This window comes from Geotrypetes seraphini, chromosome 6 (assembly GCF_902459505.1).
Source record: "Geotrypetes seraphini chromosome 6, aGeoSer1.1, whole genome shotgun sequence".
NCBI lineage: Eukaryota > Metazoa > Chordata > Amphibia > Gymnophiona > Dermophiidae > Geotrypetes > Geotrypetes seraphini.
The window spans coordinates 251589339-251607900 of record NC_047089.1 but is presented as its reverse complement, the minus strand read 5'-3'; the positions used below and the strand labels follow the sequence as shown (position 1 = coordinate 251607900).

General features: G+C 43.4%; 1 protein-coding gene across 2 annotated transcripts in view; it reads right to left on the bottom strand.

Annotated features, from left to right (window-relative positions):
- CFAP47 (cilia and flagella associated protein 47) overlaps positions 1-18562 on the bottom strand; it is a 1062207-nt gene that overhangs the window by 840159 nt on the left and 203486 nt on the right. For both annotated transcript variants that reach the window (XM_033947561.1, XM_033947559.1), the window contains exons 18-19: positions 15876-16007; positions 13986-14063 (exon numbers count right to left, since the gene is read on the bottom strand). In XM_033947561.1, coding sequence (XP_033803452.1) covers positions 13986-14063; positions 15876-16007 — 210 coding nt within the window. The remainder of the gene's footprint in view (positions 1-13985; positions 14064-15875; positions 16008-18562) is intronic.

The window sequence follows — 18562 nt, the reverse complement described above, 5'->3', positions numbered from 1 at the left end:
TAAGTCTAATAGATGCTAGCATTGTAATCTAGAAGCAAGGACTTTGGACCATTTACTATTCTATTGTCCCTGTATCATGGTCTTTTGGAAATCAATTTGGTCCCAAATTAATTGTTTACTAGAAAACCAAGTAGCATTATCATATGATACAATTCTGTTTGGGATGTCAATGAGAGCAAAAAGTCAAATTTCATGCAGGAAAACTAGGGACATCCCTCCCCTTTAGAATCACTGAGCTCTGGAATAACCTCACCTCCCCACTCCGAAACTCAAGCTCCCTCCAACTTTTCCGTAAACATCTGAAAACTTGGCTATTCTAAAAAATGTAACACTTCCTCCTTCTCCGGCATCTTACACCCATCTAAACCTTCTTTACACTTCATCACAGAATAACTTTTAAACTTTGTATAATCATCTTCAAAACTCTATATAATATGACCCCCGCTTTTTTATTTCAATTATTAATTCCATATTCTGCAAGGAGAATTTTAAGATCCAACGAACAAAACATATTGTCTATTCCTTCATTAAAAAGTATAAATACGAGAAGGCAATTTATTTTTTCATGTACTGCACCTCAGACTTGGAATGGGAGGAGAAGGAATTCGGAAAATTTAAAAGTAACTTTAAAACTTTTCTTTTTAAAGATGCCTTTGCAAACTGATTTTTTTTATGTTACTACTCCATTGTACTTTATTATATTTTTTTTTAACTATTACCCTTGTGTTTTTTCCCTGAATGTCTCTTCTTTACTTTAATGAATTGTATTTCACCCCTCCTTACCTAATTGTCAAGAGTATGTTAAACAGTGTAATTTTTTTTTTTTTTTTTAATATTCGTATGTATTGTACTGTTACCTAATAAATGTAAATTTTAATGTGTAAATCGCTTTGAAGTTTGATTAAGCGATTCCTCAAGATACCTAATAAACTTGAAACTTGAATCCTTTAACCCTCCATTGGAGTTCCTTTCCATCACAACTTCTGTAAACCGTGCCGAGCTCTACGATTGTGGAGATGGTGCGGTAAACAAACCTAAGGTTTAGTTTAGTTTAGTTTTATTAATTATGACAGGAGTCGCCATACAACATATTACCAGCAATTGGAAAAATTACAATAGACTTAGCTACACATTTTGGTGGAATTCACGTCATATTTATAAAATGGAAAGAACAATTGCCATACAAAAAGGGAACTATAATAATTTTAAAAAGATTTGGGGGCCATTAACAAATTATTGTAATGAATAGACATAATTTTCCACTGAAAGTACATTTATACGTAGGGGGAGGGGGAGGGCAGAAAGTTCTTTTAAAGGTCTTATTAATAGACTAGTGTTTAAGCCCGTTACATTAACAGGTGCTAGAATATATGGCTGTCTGTCTTTCTTTATTTATGTCTCTCTCCCTGCTACTGTTTCTTTCTTCCTTTCTTTCTGTCTCTCTCCCTCCTGCAATTTTTCTCTCTCTCTCCCTGGCACCCTTTGTCTGTCTGTCTTTCTTTCTGTCTCTCTCTGGTCCCCTGTCTGTCTTTATTTCTGTCTGTCTCTCTCCCTAGCTTTCAAGTTTCAAGTTTATTAGTTTTTAATATCCCGATCATAAAACAAATATCTGACCGGTTAACAATAAAATTTTTAAACAGAATAGTAAGAACTAGTAGATAGTGTATTAGAAAAGTTAGAGAAAACATTTAAAACATATACTGACAAACCTGACTGTGAGGAAGAATAGGGAGGAAGGGGAAAGTTACATAATATAAGAAGAAATGTGATAGAGGGAAAGGATAAAACAAGTAGGGTAAGGGTGGCATGGTATAAAAGGTATGCGCTGAAGCAGAGGTTAGTTTGGGAAAAAAAAAAAAGAATAAGTAAGCAAAGAGTAGATTAGGAATTATTGAAGGCATCTTGAAATAGGAAAGTTTTGAGATTAATCTTAAATTTTTGTAAATGAGTTTCATCTCGAAGAAATTGAGGGAGAGAATTCCATAATGTGGGGGCAGTAATAGCAAAGTTAGTTTTCCTGGTATAGTAGGATTCTTTTAAAGAAGGAATGAAAAGGAGTTTTTGGTCTGTAGATCTTAAAGAACAGGGAGAGCTTTGGGGTATTAATAATTTATCAAGAAATAAAGGCAGATGGGAAAGTTTGATTTTAAAAGAGAGTAATATGATTTTATAAGTTATACGGTGGGTGATTGGAAGCCAATGAGCCTCTTTAAGAAGGGGGGTGACATGTTCGAATTTTCCTATTTTGTTGATGAGTTTAATTGCGGTATTTTGTATGAGTTGTAAACGTCGAAGTTCTTTTTGGGGTAGTCCATTTAAGAGAGAATTACAGTAGTCTAAGTGAGAAATGACTAGAGAATGAATTAAGATATTAATTGAGTCAGTATTTAGAATGGAGCTGAGGGAACGGATGATTCGTAGTTTAAAGAAACATGTTTTTACAACTGAACTAATATGGTCATGAAAAGTAAGCTCTCTATCTAGGATAACGCCTAGTAATTTTATTTTAGTATCCATAAATAATGGTGTAGATTTAATGTAAATTGTTCCCGGTAATGTTTCAGATTTTTTAATAGGAAAAAGGAGACCACAGGATTTGTCAATGTTGAGTGAGAGTTTATTGGAAAAAAGCCAATCACTAATGGTATCTAATTTGGTATTTAGATCATTAATATCTGAGGAGTTTAAAGTATTGATCGGATAAAGCAGCTGTATATCGTCGGCATAGGCGAAAATTGAAAATCCTAATGATTGGGCAAGAGAAAGAAGAGGGGAGAGAAAGATATTGAATAATAATGGAGATAGGATAGAACCCTGAGGAACTCCAAAGGTTTGGGTTACCGGAGAAGAGGTTTGGTTTTTTACATGGACTTTAAAGGTACGTTGATGGAAGTAGGATATAAACCAATTGAGAGCATGACCTGAGATATTACAATCTGCTAATCTAGATAAAAGTAAAGAATGATCAATGGTGTCGAATGCTGCAGATAAATCAAGAGAAATTAATATGACCGATTTTAAGTGATCGTGAAAGTATTGTATGGTTGTAATGAGACCGAGTAATGATAATTCTGTGGAGTGTGAAGTTCGAAAGCCAGTCTGATAGGGATGTAGGGCATGTGTTTGATCAAAGAATTCAGACAGTTGAGAGTGAATAATTTTTTCAGAGAGTTTAGAAATTAAAGGCAGATTGGCAATGGGGCGATAGTTTTTGGGTAAGGAAGGATCAGTGTTATATTGTTTAAGTTTAGGGAAAACTAAGGATGTTTTCCAAGCAGTAGGAACGTAGCAGTCAGAAAAAGATTTGGAAATCATTTCTCTTATATAGGGACCGAAAAAAGAGAAGAATTTTTTGAGGAATTGTGGAGGAAAACTTTCAATAATGTTATTGGGAGAATTTATAGATTGTAAAATGGAGAATAATTGAGTTAAGGAAGGTACTTTGAAATTAGAAAAAGAACTGAGAGGTAGGAAAGTTAAATTTGTATTAGCGGGAGTCGAAAAAGCAGGAGGGGGGGGTCCGAGATGAGTTCGAATAGTGGTGATTTTATTTTCAAAGAATTGTGAAAGTTCATCTTGTCTGTCTGTATTTCTTTCTGTGTCTCCCCCCCCCCCCACTTTCCTTTGCAGAAGCAGCAGTGATATTTCCCTTCCCCTCCAGATCCCTGTGAAGTAGTAGCAGCATTTCCCCCCCACCCCCCATTCCCTTCTCCTCCCCCCCCACTTTCCTTTGCAGAAGCAGCAGCGGTATTTCTCTTTCCCTCCAGGTCCTTGCTGAAGCAGTAGCAGCATTTTCCCCCACCCCCCATTCCCTTCTCTCCCCCCCCCACTTTATTTTGCAGAAGCAGCTGTGATATTTCCCTTCCCCTCCAGATCTCTGAGAAGTAGTAGCAGCATTTTCCCCCACCCACCCCCCATTTCCTTCTCTCCCCCACCACCACTTTCCTTTGCAGAAGCAGCAGCGGTTTTCCCTTCCCCTCCAGGTCCCTGTTGAGTAGTAGAAGCATTTTCCCCCACCCCCCATTCCCTTCTTACCGTGAGCTGCCCTGCTCCGTTCGGCCCCTCCCCCTTCCCTTCCCGCATGCTGGCCTGCTGCGGCTGAAGGTTTTTTTTCAGCGACTCCTCCTGTTAAAATTGTAATCCTGTTAAAACTCCCCCCCCCTCCCGCAATCGCTCCTGTTCAAAGCGGCCTGCTGATGTAACGAACCTCGCAGGCCGCTCTCCAACTCGGTAGCATGTTACCTCTGACACGATCGCGTCAGAGGGAACGTGTTACCATGTGGAGAGCGGCCTGTGAGGTTCGTTACAGCGGCCGCGAATCTCAGCAGGCCGCTTTGAAAATGAGCGGTAGCGGCTGTTGTGGGAGGATGGGGGGGGAGTCGTTGACGTGCAGGCCGCTGTGAACAGGAGCGGCGGCAGGACCATGAGGCGGGAGTGAGTTGTTCGGCTTCCCCTATCTGGGGAAACCGCCGTGCCAAGGAGAGCCGGGAGTGAGTTTTTCGACTTCCCCTATTTGGGGAAACCGCCGTGCCGAACTGAGCTGCGCTTCGGGAGTGAGTTGTTCGACTTCCCCTATCTGGGGAAACCACCGTGACGAACTCAGCTGCGCGTGGGGCCGTAGTAAGCGCGGGGCATGCTGCACTCTTGGCGGCCACGGACATACGGATCATGGAAGCACGCCGATAAGAATGCGCATGCGCCGCCTACGGTTTTATTATATAGATAGGAATACAATATGTATATGATATTTTGAATTAAATTATTTGTGGGAAGAGTGGTGGGGAGGGAATAAATTTATGTATGTAAAATCATAATTGAATGAATTTCAAGTGATATGTAAAAGTTTAATATGATGTAATATTGTGTACTTGTTGTAAGATGGAAAAATGAATAAAGAATTTGGGAAAAAAAAAAACAACAGGCAGGAAGGAGTCAGAGAAATTTGTCAGAGAGATAGGTTTTAATTGATTTCCTGAAGGATTGGTAGGAGGGTGAATTAGAAATGAAGGTGGTTAGACCTTTATTCCATTTGCCTGCTTGGAATGACAGTGATCTGTCAAGGAATCTCTTGTAGATACAGCCCTTCAGGGAGGGGAAAGGGAGGTGCCTGGAAATACAAAATGGTACAAAAGGTAGATTGGGGATGAATCTGTTATGGTTTTGAAGCAGAGGCAGGCAAACTTGAAGATGACCCTTGCCTCCATTGGCAACCAGTGTAGTTTTCTGTAGAACAGGCTTACATGATCTGACTTTTTGAGACCATAGATAAGACGGACGGCAGTATTCTGAATGATTCTCAGTCGTTTGATGGTTTTCTTAAAGGATCCCAAGGATATGATATTGCAGTAATCTAAGGTGCTTACGATTAGAGATTGGACCAGCAATTGAAAAGAGAAGAAATCAAAATAGTGTTTGATGGTACGGAGTTTCCAGAGGATGCTGAAGCATTTTTTAATCTGAGCGTTGGTGTGATCTTCAAAAGTCAGGCATCGGTCCAGGATGACTCCAAGGATTTTGATGGTGGAATTGATTGGGTAGCTTAACCCGTTTAATTTCAGAGAGGTATTCGTTAGCTTGTGGTTAGGACTTGCCAGGAAAAGCTTGGTTTTTTCTGAGTTCAATTTTAGTTTGAATTGTGTAGGCCATTGTTCTACCTTAGTGAGAACAGATGAGGTGAATTGTTCTGTTTCTTGTGTCAGTGAGGTTATGGGAATGATAATTGTAATGTCATCTGCATATATGTATGATTTCAATTTTAAGTCAGATAACATATGGGCCAATGATGCCATGTAGATGTTGAACAGAGAAGGAGAGAGAGGGGAGCCTTGTGGGACTCCGCACGGGTTACACCAAGATTGGGAAAAGGTTCCGTCGCTGTGGACCTGGTAAGTGCGGTTTTTTAGGAAGCCTGTGAACCAGATTAGTACTTGACCAGAAATGCCAATAGAAACGAGGCACTTGTGTAGAATGTCATGGTCGACAAGGTCAAAGGCACTACTCAAGTCAAACTGAAGGACCAGTGCACTCTTTCCCAGAGAAAACAGATGGAAGAGGTGGTCAGTCAGTGACGCTAAGACAGCTTCCGTACTGTGGTTTGTGCGAAATCCTGACTGAGAGTCGTGTAGAATGTTGAACTTCTCTAAGTATTTAATGAGATCAAGGTTAACTAGACCTTCCATTAGTTTAAGGAAAAGAGATATGTTGGCAATGGGTCTGTAGTTGGCAACCGAAGAGACTGGGTCCTTGGAGTTTTTGATAATAGGAGACACTAGAATGTGGCCAAGTTCCAACGGGAAGTAGCCAGTGGATAAGCAAAGAGTACCGTATTTTCGCGGATATAACGCGCGCGTTATACGTGATTTTACGTACCGCGCATACCCCTCGCGCGTTATATGCCTGAGCGCGGTATACAAAAGTTTTTTAACATAGTTCCCACCCCGCCCGACGCCCGATTCACCCCCCCAGCAGGACCGCTCGCACCCCCACCCCGAACGACGCTCGCACGCGCTCCCACCCGCACCCGCATCCACGATCGGAGCAAGAGGGAGCCCAAGCCCTCTTGCCCGGCCGACTCCCCGACGTCCGATACATCCCCCCCCCGGCAGGACCACTCGCACCCTCACCCCGAAGGACCGCCGACTCCCCAACAATATCGGGCCAGGAGGGAGCCCAAACCCTCCTGGCCACGGCGACCCCCTAACCCCACCCCGCACTACATTACGGGCAGGAGGGATCCCAGGCCCTCCTGCCCTCGACGCAAACCCCCTCCCCCCAACGACCGCCCCCCCCAAGAACCTCCGCCCGTCCCCCAGCCGACCCGCGACCCCCCTGGCCGACCCCCACGACACCCCCACCCGCCTTCCCCGTACCTTTGTGTAGTTGGGCCAGAAGGGAGCCCAAACCCTCCTGGCCACGGCGACCCTCTAACCCCACCCCGCACTACATTACGGGCAGGAGGGATCCCAGGCCCTCCTGCCCTCGACGCAAACCCCCCTCCCCCCCAGCCGACCGGCGACCCCCCTGGCCGACCCCCACGACCCCCCCACCCCCCTTCCCCGTACCTTTGGAAGTTGGCCGGACAGACGGGAGCCAAACCCGCCTGTCCGGCAGGCAGCCAACGAAGGAATGAGGCCGGATTGGCCCATCCGTCCTAAAGCTCCGCCTACTGGTGGGGCCTAAGGCGCGTGGGCCAATCAGAATAGGCCCTGGAGCCTTAGGTCCCACCTGGGGGCGCGGCCTGAGGCACATGGGCCAAACCCGACCATGTGTCTCAGGCCGCGCCCCCAGGTGGGACCTAAGGCTCCAGGGCCTATTCTGATTGGCCCACGCGCCTTAGGCCCCACCAGTAGGCGGAGCTTTAGGACGGATGGGCCAATCCGGCCTCATTCCTTCGTTGGCTGCCTGCCGGACAGGCGGGTTTGGCTCCCGTCTGTCCGGCCAACTTCCAAAGGTACGGGGAAGGGGGGTGGGGGGGTCGTGGGGGTCGGCCAGGGGGGTCGCGGGTCGGCTGGGGGGGAGGGGGGTTTGCGTCGAGGGCAGGAGGGCCTGGGATCCCTCCTGCCCGTAATGTAGTGCGGGGTGGGGTTAGGGGGTCGCCGTGGCCAGGAGGGTTTGGGCTCCCTTCTGGCCCAACTACACAAAGGTACGGGGAAGGCGGGTGGGGGTGTCGGCCAGGGGGGTCGCGGGTCGGCTGGGGGACGGGCGGAGGTTCTTGGGGGGGGGGCGGTCGTTGGGGGGAGGGGGTTTGCGTCGAGGGCAGGAGGGCCTGGGATCCCTCCTGCCCGTAATGTAGTGCGGGGTGGGGTTAGGGGGTCGCCGTGGCCAGGAGGGTTTGGGCTCCCTCCTGGCCCGATATTGTTGGGGAGTCGGCGGTCCTTCGGGGTGAGGGTGCGAGTGGTCCTGCCGGGGGGGGGATGTATCGGACGTCGGGGGGGGGCATCAGGCTTTCAGGATGGGGACAGACCTTCAAGGGGGGACAGTGCACGGAAGTCAGGGGGGGTGAAAGGAGAGTCGGGACAGCGCACGGAAAGTCAGGGCGGGCGAAAGGAGAGTCGGGCAGCATGCGCGTTATATGCCTGAGCGCGGTATAGAAAAGTTTTTGTACATATCATCGTGATTTCTGCGCGCTATACCCCTGTGCGCGTTTTACACAGGTGCGCGTTATATCCGCGAAAATACGGTAACCCAGTTGAAAAGTTCATAGAAACATAGAAATAGACGGCAGATAAGGGCCACGGCCCATCAAGTCTGCCCACTCTAATGGGAAGGGGGCTGTTTTCATGATAGTTGGTGGACAGTTGTCTAGTAGGCAGTCGGATTGATAGGTCTGTGCTTGTAGCTACGAGAGACGTATTCAAATTACGAATTTTTGTGGCGAAGTAGTCGGCTAGGTTTGCAGCAGAGGGTGGGAGATCTGAGCGGGAACGTTTATGTAGATCAGTATCAAATAAGGAATTGATTATTCTGAAGAGTTCTTTGCTATTCAGCAAAGGAGAATTAATTGTTTGGGAATAATGTTTACAACGCTTTTCTTTAATCATTCTTTTGTACTCTATAACTTTTTGTCGCCAATTGTATCTGTCCATGTGAAGGAAAACTGCGCAAGGAGAGGGCCTAGGATGAAGTTAAGATGTGATATGATAGAGACGTTTAAATACCTACGTAATGTAAATGTGCATGAGTCAAGTCTCTTTCATTTGAAAGGAAGCTCTGGAATGAGAGGGCAGAGGATGAAGTTAAGAGGTGATAGGCTCCGGAGTAACCTAAGGAAATACTTTTTTTACAGACAGGGTGATAGATGCATGGAACAGTCTCCCGAAAGAGGTGGTGGAGACAGGGACAGTGTCTGAATTCAAAAGGGCCTGGGATAGGCACGTGGGATCTCTCAGAGAGAGAAAGAGATAATGGTTACTACGGATGGGCAGACTGGATGGGCCATTTGGCCTTTATCTGCCATCATGTTTCTATGACATCACAATGCAGGTATAAAGAGCCTTAGCCAAAAGGGAGAGGATATGCAAATGTTGAGAGCTTTAGCCAATAGGGAGAGGAGGAGATAGTGGATGCTCTGGATGGGCCCTTTGGCCTTTATCTGCCATCATGTTTCTATGTTTCTAACTAACACATAAATAATCAGAATACCAGCATATATTTTGGGATATAAATAAAAATATATGCATTCACATAGGTGCATAAATGACCAGAATAGCAGCCTACTATATCTAAACATACTATATGTGTTGACAGAGACATATACCCATATGTCCATATAGGCCCATAAATGCCAATATTCTGGGCAAGTGTGATTCTATCAAATGGCTCCAAAATGCAAGAACATGTAGTTTGAAGGTGGGTGTACAAATGGGCACAGTCTGGGTGAAGGACGATGAAGGCACAAGCATTTTCACCAGATCTATGGCTGATGCAAGTGGTCGTCCCTAAATTAAGCACATTTCTGTTCCGATTTATACTAGCATTCTATAAGCATCCTTTAAGCTCCACATAAGACTTACCCTTATAATGTAGACCACTGCTCTTCAGACATGGCAGACCTGAGGCCACTATAGACTTATTAAAAAATATATCATAGTCCCAGGTCTTATCTGAGTCTCCAGAACAGTAACAAAGCAGTCCAGTCCGTCTGCTTTTTTTTTTTTAATAAATCTTTATTCTTTTTCATTTCTTACATCAAGTGAAAAATACATATTAAATAAAATTATTTCATAACACTTGAATTACATTCAATTACTCTTATATCATAAAGTAAATATCCCCTTTTTTATCAGTATTCCTACATCCAAATATAATAAATTGAATTACCCTCCCTACCCCCCTATATATTCTATCTATGTGCTAAGATATCTGATCATTAGAGAAACTAGCCAATGGTCCCCATATTTTTTTTAAATTATGAAAATTCCCCTGTTGTAACGCAATCGTTTTTTTCCATTTTATATATGTGACAAACTGAATTCCACCAAAATGTATAATTTAATTTAGTATAATCTTTCCAATTTTGAGTAATTTGTTGCATGGCGACCCCTGTCAATATTAATAATAATTTGTTATTATTTGCAGAAATCGGACTCTGAGTTCTCATTGCTGTACCAAATAATATAGTGTCATATGAGAGTCCTACAAGGTTTTCTAATCATTTATTAATTTGGGGCCAAATTAGTTTCCAAAAAGCATTTATACAGGGACAAAAATAAATTAAATGATCTAACGTCCCAATTTCTAATCTACAATGCCAGCATCTATTGGATCTAGTGCTATCTATCTTTTGTAAACACGTAGGGGTCCATAAAACTCGATGTAACAAAAACAACCACGTTTGACTCATAGATGCTGACTTTGTAGACCTTAATCTCCAGGACCAAAATCGTGGCCATTGAGATGCAGAAATTGTCTGCCCAATCTCAATACTCCAAATATCCCTAAGTCCAGTTTTCTTTTTTTTATTTAAAAATCCATATAACAATTTATACCATTACATTTTTTGAGAAAAGCCAGGTTTTCAGATGTTTGCGGAAAACTTGGAGAGAGCTCAAGTTCCGAAGAGGGGAGGTAAGGTTGTTCCAGAGCTCAGTGATTTTGAAGTGGAGGGAGGTCCTTAGCTTTCCTGTGTGGGAAATGCCTTTAGCGAGGGGAAGGATAGTTTTAATTTGTGGGTGGATCTGGTGGTATTAGGGTTTGAGGAATTCTAAGAAAGAGGGATAAAGGGAGGGAGGATACCATATAGGATTTTGAAAGTTAAACAGGCGCATTTATAGTGGACCCTGGCGATTATTGGAAGCCAGTGGAGCTTGGCCAGGAGCGGGGAGTCATGGTCAAATTTACTTTTAGCGAAGATGAGCTTGGCCGCGGCATTCTGAATCCGTTGGAGTCTGTGAAGATTTTTCTTAGTTAGGCTTAAGTAGATAGAGTTGCAATAGTCCAATCTGGAGAGGATGACATTTTTATAGGTTTATTGTATGCTCTGCCTGGTGTATTCTATACGACTGTTTTGCTTACAAGCCACGCAGAGAGTCTCTTCTATCAAACTGAACTAGAAGTTTGTAGCGCAGTGAGCAGCGCTGCTCCCGACGCTCACAGAGTTCCTATGAGCGTCGGGAGCAGTGCGGCTTTTTGCGCTAAAAACTGCTAGCACAATTTGACAGAAGAGGCCCTGAGTTTTTGTGAGAAGAAAAGACAATAAATTAAAATAGAAAATGAAAATTCCTCTTGCTCGAAAAGGCCAAAACTCCTACCATCACAGAACTGATAATCAAAAATACCAAATACCCAATACAACCCGAACTAAAACTACTAGGAGTTACCATAGACAGATGTTGCACAATGCAGTCCCAAATCAACAAGACGACCCAGAAGCTTTTCTAACCATGAGAAACCTACGCAAAATCAGAAAATTCTTCAACCAAACACAATTCAGACTAATTGTACAATCCCTAGTCTTAGGTCTGCTAGACTATTGCAACTCCCTATATCTTCCTTGTCCAGCCATTATGATAAAGCAACTCCAGACCATACAAAACACCGCCCTCAGACTGATCTACTCACTTAGAAAATATGATCACATAACAACTGCCTTCTTAGACTCTCACTGGCTACCCATACAAGCACGAATTCAATTCAAATTCCACTGCCTATTATTCAAAGCAGTACACGGCTCTTCCCCCTCCTACCTAAATAACCGCTTAAACCAGATCTCCACCTCAAGACACAGAAGAACCCCGAACCCTTTTGCCTTCCCCCCACTCAAAGGCACACAACGCAAGAAAATGTTTGACAACCTTCTGGCAACACAAGCAGCAAAACTCAACCATTCCATCTCCAACTTGCTGACAACATCGGACGACTTCAAAACATTCTGAAAAGAAATCAAAACCCTGCTTTTCAAAAAATTCATCTAAATATCTTAAACCCTCTTCACCTACCTCCAGATAATTCACCTACCTCCATAGAATTCACCTACCGCCAGATAATTCTCCCCCAAATATCCCACCTAAACACCTTTCAAGTAAACAGACCCCTAAAATAGATTGTAATCTTGCCTACTCTAACTGTATTCCATTTGCTAATATCACACAGTTCGGCACTGTCAGTTTACTATCCAACCCGTAAGATACCCTAGAATTCTTTCCAGCTACCCCCCCTAAAAAATAAAAAATAAAAATTTTTTTTTAAAAAAAAGTATCCTCACTGGAAAATGTCCAGTAAAATCCTCTGTAATGTGTTCATCACTGGAAATGTCCAGTCCATTCTTTTGTAATCCGCCTTGAACTGCAAGGTATAAGCGGAATAGAAATCCGTAATGTAATTTAAAGATGTTCACACTCTTCAAGCATTTAGAACTCATTTACACTTTGTTTTGATATCATAAGTCCAACACTGTCAGCAATATTTCAGAAGAAATGAGGCCATTTACATTGAAGTCTATAACGCTAAAAACCACCACCATGAGACTCACATATTGGATCACTTACTGTTTGATTGTCCTATGATACTGAGTTTTTGGAAGTCGATTTGGGGACATAATAATATTTTAGAGTCTGCAATCCCTTTGACTTATGAGGTAGTGATTTGTGGAACTGTGTTGCATGTAAAGGATCCCTTAATTACATAAGAACATAAGCAATGCCTCCGCTGGGTCAGACCTGAGGTCCATCGTGCCCAGCAGCGGCCCAACAGGTCCTCTATCTCTACCCTTCTATCCCCTTTTCCAGCAGGAAATTGTCCAATCCTTTCTTGAACCCCAGTACCGTACTCTGCCCTATTATGCTCTCTGGAGCGCATTGGCTAAGGCTCTTAACATTTGCATCTCCTCTTCCTATTGGCTAAGGCTCTTTGCACCTGCATTGTGATGTCATAGAGCTTTATGGTTATAGAAACCTAGAAACATGATGGCAGATAAAGGCCAAATGGTCCATCCACAGCATCCACTATCTCCTCCTCTCCCATAAGAACATAAGCAATGCCTCCGCTGGGTCAGACCCAAGGTCCATCGTGCCCAGAAGTCCGCTCACGCAGCGGCCCAACGGGTCCAGGACCTGTGCAGTAATCCTCTATCTATACCCCTCTATCCCCTTTTCCAGCAGGAAATTGTCCAATCCTTTCTTGAACCCCAGTACCGTACTCTGCCCTATTACGTCTTCTGGAAGCGCATTCCAGGTGTCCACCACACGTTGGGTAAAGAAGAACTTCCTAGCATTCATTTTGAATCTTAGATATATATAAAATTAATTCTTCTTAATTATGATGGGTACGTGCAAACTGGGAAAATTGGGATCGTCTTAGCTTTACGTTCTGGTGGGCAAATTTATGTTTATTGTATAAATATGAAAAAACAAATGCTGATTTGTCAGGGAACACAAAAATTTTTTAATTAATTTGGGGCCCATTGACGTCTTTTGAGGATTATTATATTTTTTTTGTTTGTTTTTTTATAAATCTTTATTCATTTTTAAAAAAACATACAAGTGCATTAGTAAATACAACCATTTGAATTTAAATAGCAGACTTAATAATCAGCAATAAATTAAATTATAAAACTTATTTCCCTCCCCCCAAACGTTTCATAACAAGCAATAAAGACATATACTATATTATCAAATTTTCCCTATATTTCATATCATTAATGAAAAAACATAACCCCCCCATCCCGATCATGAATTTATATTATTAATGGAAAAATGGAATCTATTCATTACAATAATAGTTATTATAGTTTTAATTTTGTTTGATGTAATAATTGGACATCCGGGAGGGGGGGGAGGTATATGTTTAAATTATCTTCTGATCTATGATTTTTTTTCTGGGGAGATGGGAAGGGAGGGGGGGTTTGTTAAGAGTTGATGAACTGTTCTGATTGTTTATAAGTGCTTCATTCTCAGATTTTTGACAAGTATGTTATATTGCACTTTTGTAAGAACTGAAAATTTAATAAAGAATAAATAAAAAAAAAGAATCACCTATTGCTTGCTTACCATAGAGAGTTCGACCTCAGGTGATATCACAAATCCAGAAATCTTAAGTTCGGTTGGTTTTGAATTCCGCACAGCTACCTACATTGGATTACAAAAGAGTAACTGCTTAATTGGCAGATTGGGTTCTATAACAGTCGGGACATTTTGGTCCCAGTTCCTCTTTCTCTTTTTTTGTCTGTCTTCTACTAATTCTCTTTCCAGTGTCTGCTCTCCACTTTTTCTCCTCTTCTTCCTTGTTCCGTTTGCTCGTTCTGCCTGTCTCTAACATTAAGGGCTCTTTTTACTAAGGTGCGCTAGTGTTTTAAGCAGATTAGCACGTGCTAACCCCGCGCTACGCGGCTAGAACTAACGTCAGCTCAATGCTGGCGTTAGCGTCTGGTGCATGCAGCATTATAGCGCACGCTATTCCACGCGTTAAAGCTCTAACGCAGCTTAGTAAAAGGAGTCCTAAGTTTCCCTTTCAGCTCTTTCCTCCCTTTTTTCTTTTCTTTCTTCTTCTTATCATTGTTCCATTCCCTAGTTCTCCCATTTCTCATCTCACTCCTTTCCCAGCCTATTTTCTTCTCTCCACTCCCCATTACCACATTTCTACCTCTGTACTCACTATTCTCTCACTCATCTTCTTCTCATCCCCCTTTTGACCTCTTCCACATGTCTCCACTATCTCCAGAATCCCCCACCCTCTCTCCACTCTTGTCAGGCAATAACAGCGGGTTGGGCTATATCTCCTTGTCCCTTTCTCTCCATCTCCTAGCATCTTCTTCTCCCACCTCTCTTTTCTCCTGCCATCCCATGAGTCCATCTCTCTTCCTCTGTCTCCCTACCCCCCCCCCACACAACCATGGTCCAACATTATTCCCTCCACCTCCTTGATGCTGAATAATGAGATGGAGGGGAAAAAGAGATGCTGCATCTCTCTCCCTTCCATCCCCAGACCTAACATTTCTCTCTCCCTCCCTCTCTTCCTTCAATCCCCAGGTCCAACTTCTCTCTCTTGCTTCCAGACTGCCCTCCCATTCAGTATCTCTCCCTCCCTAGGTCTACCATCTCTCCTTTTCTCTTCCCAACTGGTGTCCCATCCTCTATCTCTCCCATCCTCCCTCCCATGCCCGGAAACACCATCTCTCCTTTGCTCTTCCCAGCTACCCTACTCTCCCATCCTATCCCATTCCAACCTCACTCCCACCATCCCTTCGCACCACACCCAGGTCTATCATCTCTCCTTCTCTCCTGAAGACACTCTAACCCACTGGGAACAGACTTCCACTCCCAGGAAACAGCATCAACCCCCCCAAGCAGGAAATTCCCCCAAATCCCCCACCCATCATGAAGACATCCCAGGGACCTACTGGGTGTTTATAGTGGCTGGTAGGTAAAGCAGGAGCAATCCCCAATCTCTCCTTCCCCATAAAGTGTTGGCTTCAAAAAGGCACCTAATGAATCTGAACAAGTCTCATAATACTACTGTTAGGGCTCATACTGCACAATATTTGGCAAAATAACACTTGTTAATGGTGAAACCATGCATTATTTGCCCTTAACACATGCTAAGGTAGCCCAACAGTAGGAAAATAATGAGATGCAAAGCACCTCATTATTATGCAAATTAACTAATGTAACTGTGTTACTCACGGAAAGATAATGCCAGCTTTAAGCTACTGTTATCTTTTCTCCTGGAGAGTATTGGGCAGTCAAAATCCCATTCCTCACCCCCGACCCTCACGAGTCAAATTTCCATCTCTCAACTCCCCTAATACTAAAATCCCCATTCCTCGTCCCACTGACACTCTCAGCACCTACCAAGGATTTCCCTGGTGGCTGAGGGAAGAGGTGTAGGAGTGATGCATTTTGTAACGGCCCCTAACTTTAGTTTTGCACATTCATGCTTACCTCCACTTTGGCATCAAACTTAATTACTCCATTGGGTGTGAAGGTGATGTCAATCTTGGCAACCCCACCAATTGGAATCACACCCTGAGAAGGTACAATATTCATTCTAGGCACCGGGTTCAAATCAAGAAGCTTCAGAATGAAACAAAATCAGATTCTGTTAACAATTACTAGAAAATTAATTCTCAGTATTATTTCTTACAGCTCACTTTCTTCTCTAAACCCTTCAAAAGACTGAGAGTCGTCTTCTCTTTTTTCTTCCAATTCTTTATTCATTTTAAAAAACTTACAATAAGTGTAACAGCATATATAACATTTTAATCTCAGATACAAAACTTAATATTCTGTTAAAATCCATATCAGAATTTATCCCCCACCCCCCTAATCAATAACGTTCTTTAAATTCAAGAAAACCTACCATAAACCCCATTCCCATATACCTTATTTTAATAATCAAACCAAAAAACCCTTCCCTTCCTTCCCCCACCTTGGACATGCATATTTAAGGGGAAAAATAATATTCAGTCATTACAATATTTTGTTAATGGCTCCCAAATCTCCTGAAATTTTCTAAAATTCCCCTGCTGTGTGGCTATTGGCCTTTCCATTTTATAAATGTAACATAAAGAATTCCACCAGAAACTGTAATTCAGCTTCTCCCAGTTTTTCCAATTACTCGTAATCTGTTGTATGGCAACCCCTGTCTTAATAAGTAGAAGCCTGTTATTCTTAGATGATATTTGGCTCTTAGCCCTCATTGACATGCCAAACAGCACAGTATCATACGATAATGCCACTGGATTTTCCAACATACAATTTATTTGACCCCCATATTGATTTCCAAAAAGCAAGAATCAATGGACAATAGAATAACAAATGATCTAATGTCCCAACTTCGAGATGACAGTGCCAGCATCTATTTGACTTAGAGGTATTTAACTTCTGTAAACGAACTGGGGTCCAAAATGCTCTATGTAACGGAAAACACCAAGTTTGTCTCATAGATGCCGACACTGTAGATCTCATCCTCCAAGTCCAAATTCTTCTCTTGACATTTTCATTGTCCTGCTTATTTGAAAGCAGGTAGTACAGAAATTTATATGATTTATTGCTAGACTGTATGGAGTAAATTTTAGAAGCTGTAGGCTCTGTTTTCAAATGGAAAAAAGCAGACTCATACCTGTAAACGGTCAGATGCATTTAACCAGTGATTTTATAAAGATGGAATTTAAAGAAGACATTGTTTATTGTTAATTCAAAGATTTTCTATATAAGAACATAAGAACATAAGCAGTGCCTCCGCCGGGTCAGACCATAGGTCCATCCTGCCCAGCAGTCCGCTCCCGCGGCGGCCCAAACAGGTCACGACCTGTCCAAATCACCAGAAGGGGCCCCCATGCCACCTTGGTTTCCTATTGAGTCCTATCTTCCCATCAAAGTCCTAGCCCTCCGGTCTTGCACATGCACGACCTGGTCGGGTTTCTATACTTATTTTCTGGTTAGCTTTCTCAGTATCCCACGATCCCTTTATCCCTCAGGAATCCGTCCAGTCTCTGTTTGAATCCTTGTACCGTACTCTGCCCAATCACGTCCTCCGGTAGCGCATTCCAAGTGTCCACGACCCTTTGGGTGAAAAAAAACTTCCTTGCATTCGTTTTGAACCTATCTCCCTTCAGTTTCTCCGAATGCCCCCTCGTACCTGTTGTCCCCTTCAGCCTGAAGAATCTGTCCCTATCCACCCTCTCTATGCCCCTCATGATCTTGAAGGTCTCTATCATATCACCCCTGAGCCTCCTTTTTTCCAGAGAGAAGAGCCCCAGCCTATCCAACCTCTCGGCATATGGGCAGTGTTCCAGCCCTCTTACCAGTTTCGTTGCTCTCCTTTGGACTCTCTCGAGTACCGCCATGTCCTTCTTGAGGTACGGCAACCAATATTGAACGCAATATTCCAGATGCGGACGCACCATCGCTCGATACAGTGGCATGATGACTTCCCTCGTCCTGGTTGTTATGCCCCTTTTTATGATGCCCAGCATCCTGTTGGCTTTTTTTGAGGCCGCTGCGCACTGTGCAGATGGCTTCAGTGATGCATCCACCAGCACTCCCAAGTCTCTCTCAAGACTGCTTTCTCCCAACAATGCCCCCCCCAATTTGTAGTTGAACAACGGGTTCTTTTTCCCTATATGCATGACCTTGCATTTTTCCACGTTAAAGCGCATTTGCCATTTGTTCGCCCAGTCTTCCAGCTTGTCTAGGTCCCTTTGCAGGTCCTCACACTCCTCCCTGGAGCTAACTCTGCCGCACAGTTTGGTATCGTCTGCAAATTTTATAACCTCGCACTTTGCCTCCTTTTCCAGGTCATTGATAAATATGTTGAAGAGTAACGGCCCCAGCACCGATCCCTGCGGCACACCGCTCGTGACTCCCCGCCAGTCAGAATATTGGCCCTTTACTCCGACCCTCTGCAGTCTACCCGACAACCAGTGCTCTATCCATCGGTGCACATCCCCTCCCACCCCGTGGTTCCACAGCTTCCTAAGCAGCCTTTCATATGGCACCTTGTCGAAAGCCTTTTGAAAATCGAGGTAAATGATGTCGATGGGTTCCCCATTGTCCACCCGACTGCTTATTCCCTCAAAGAAGTACAGAAGGTTCGTTAAGCATGACCTTCCCTTACAGAATCCGTG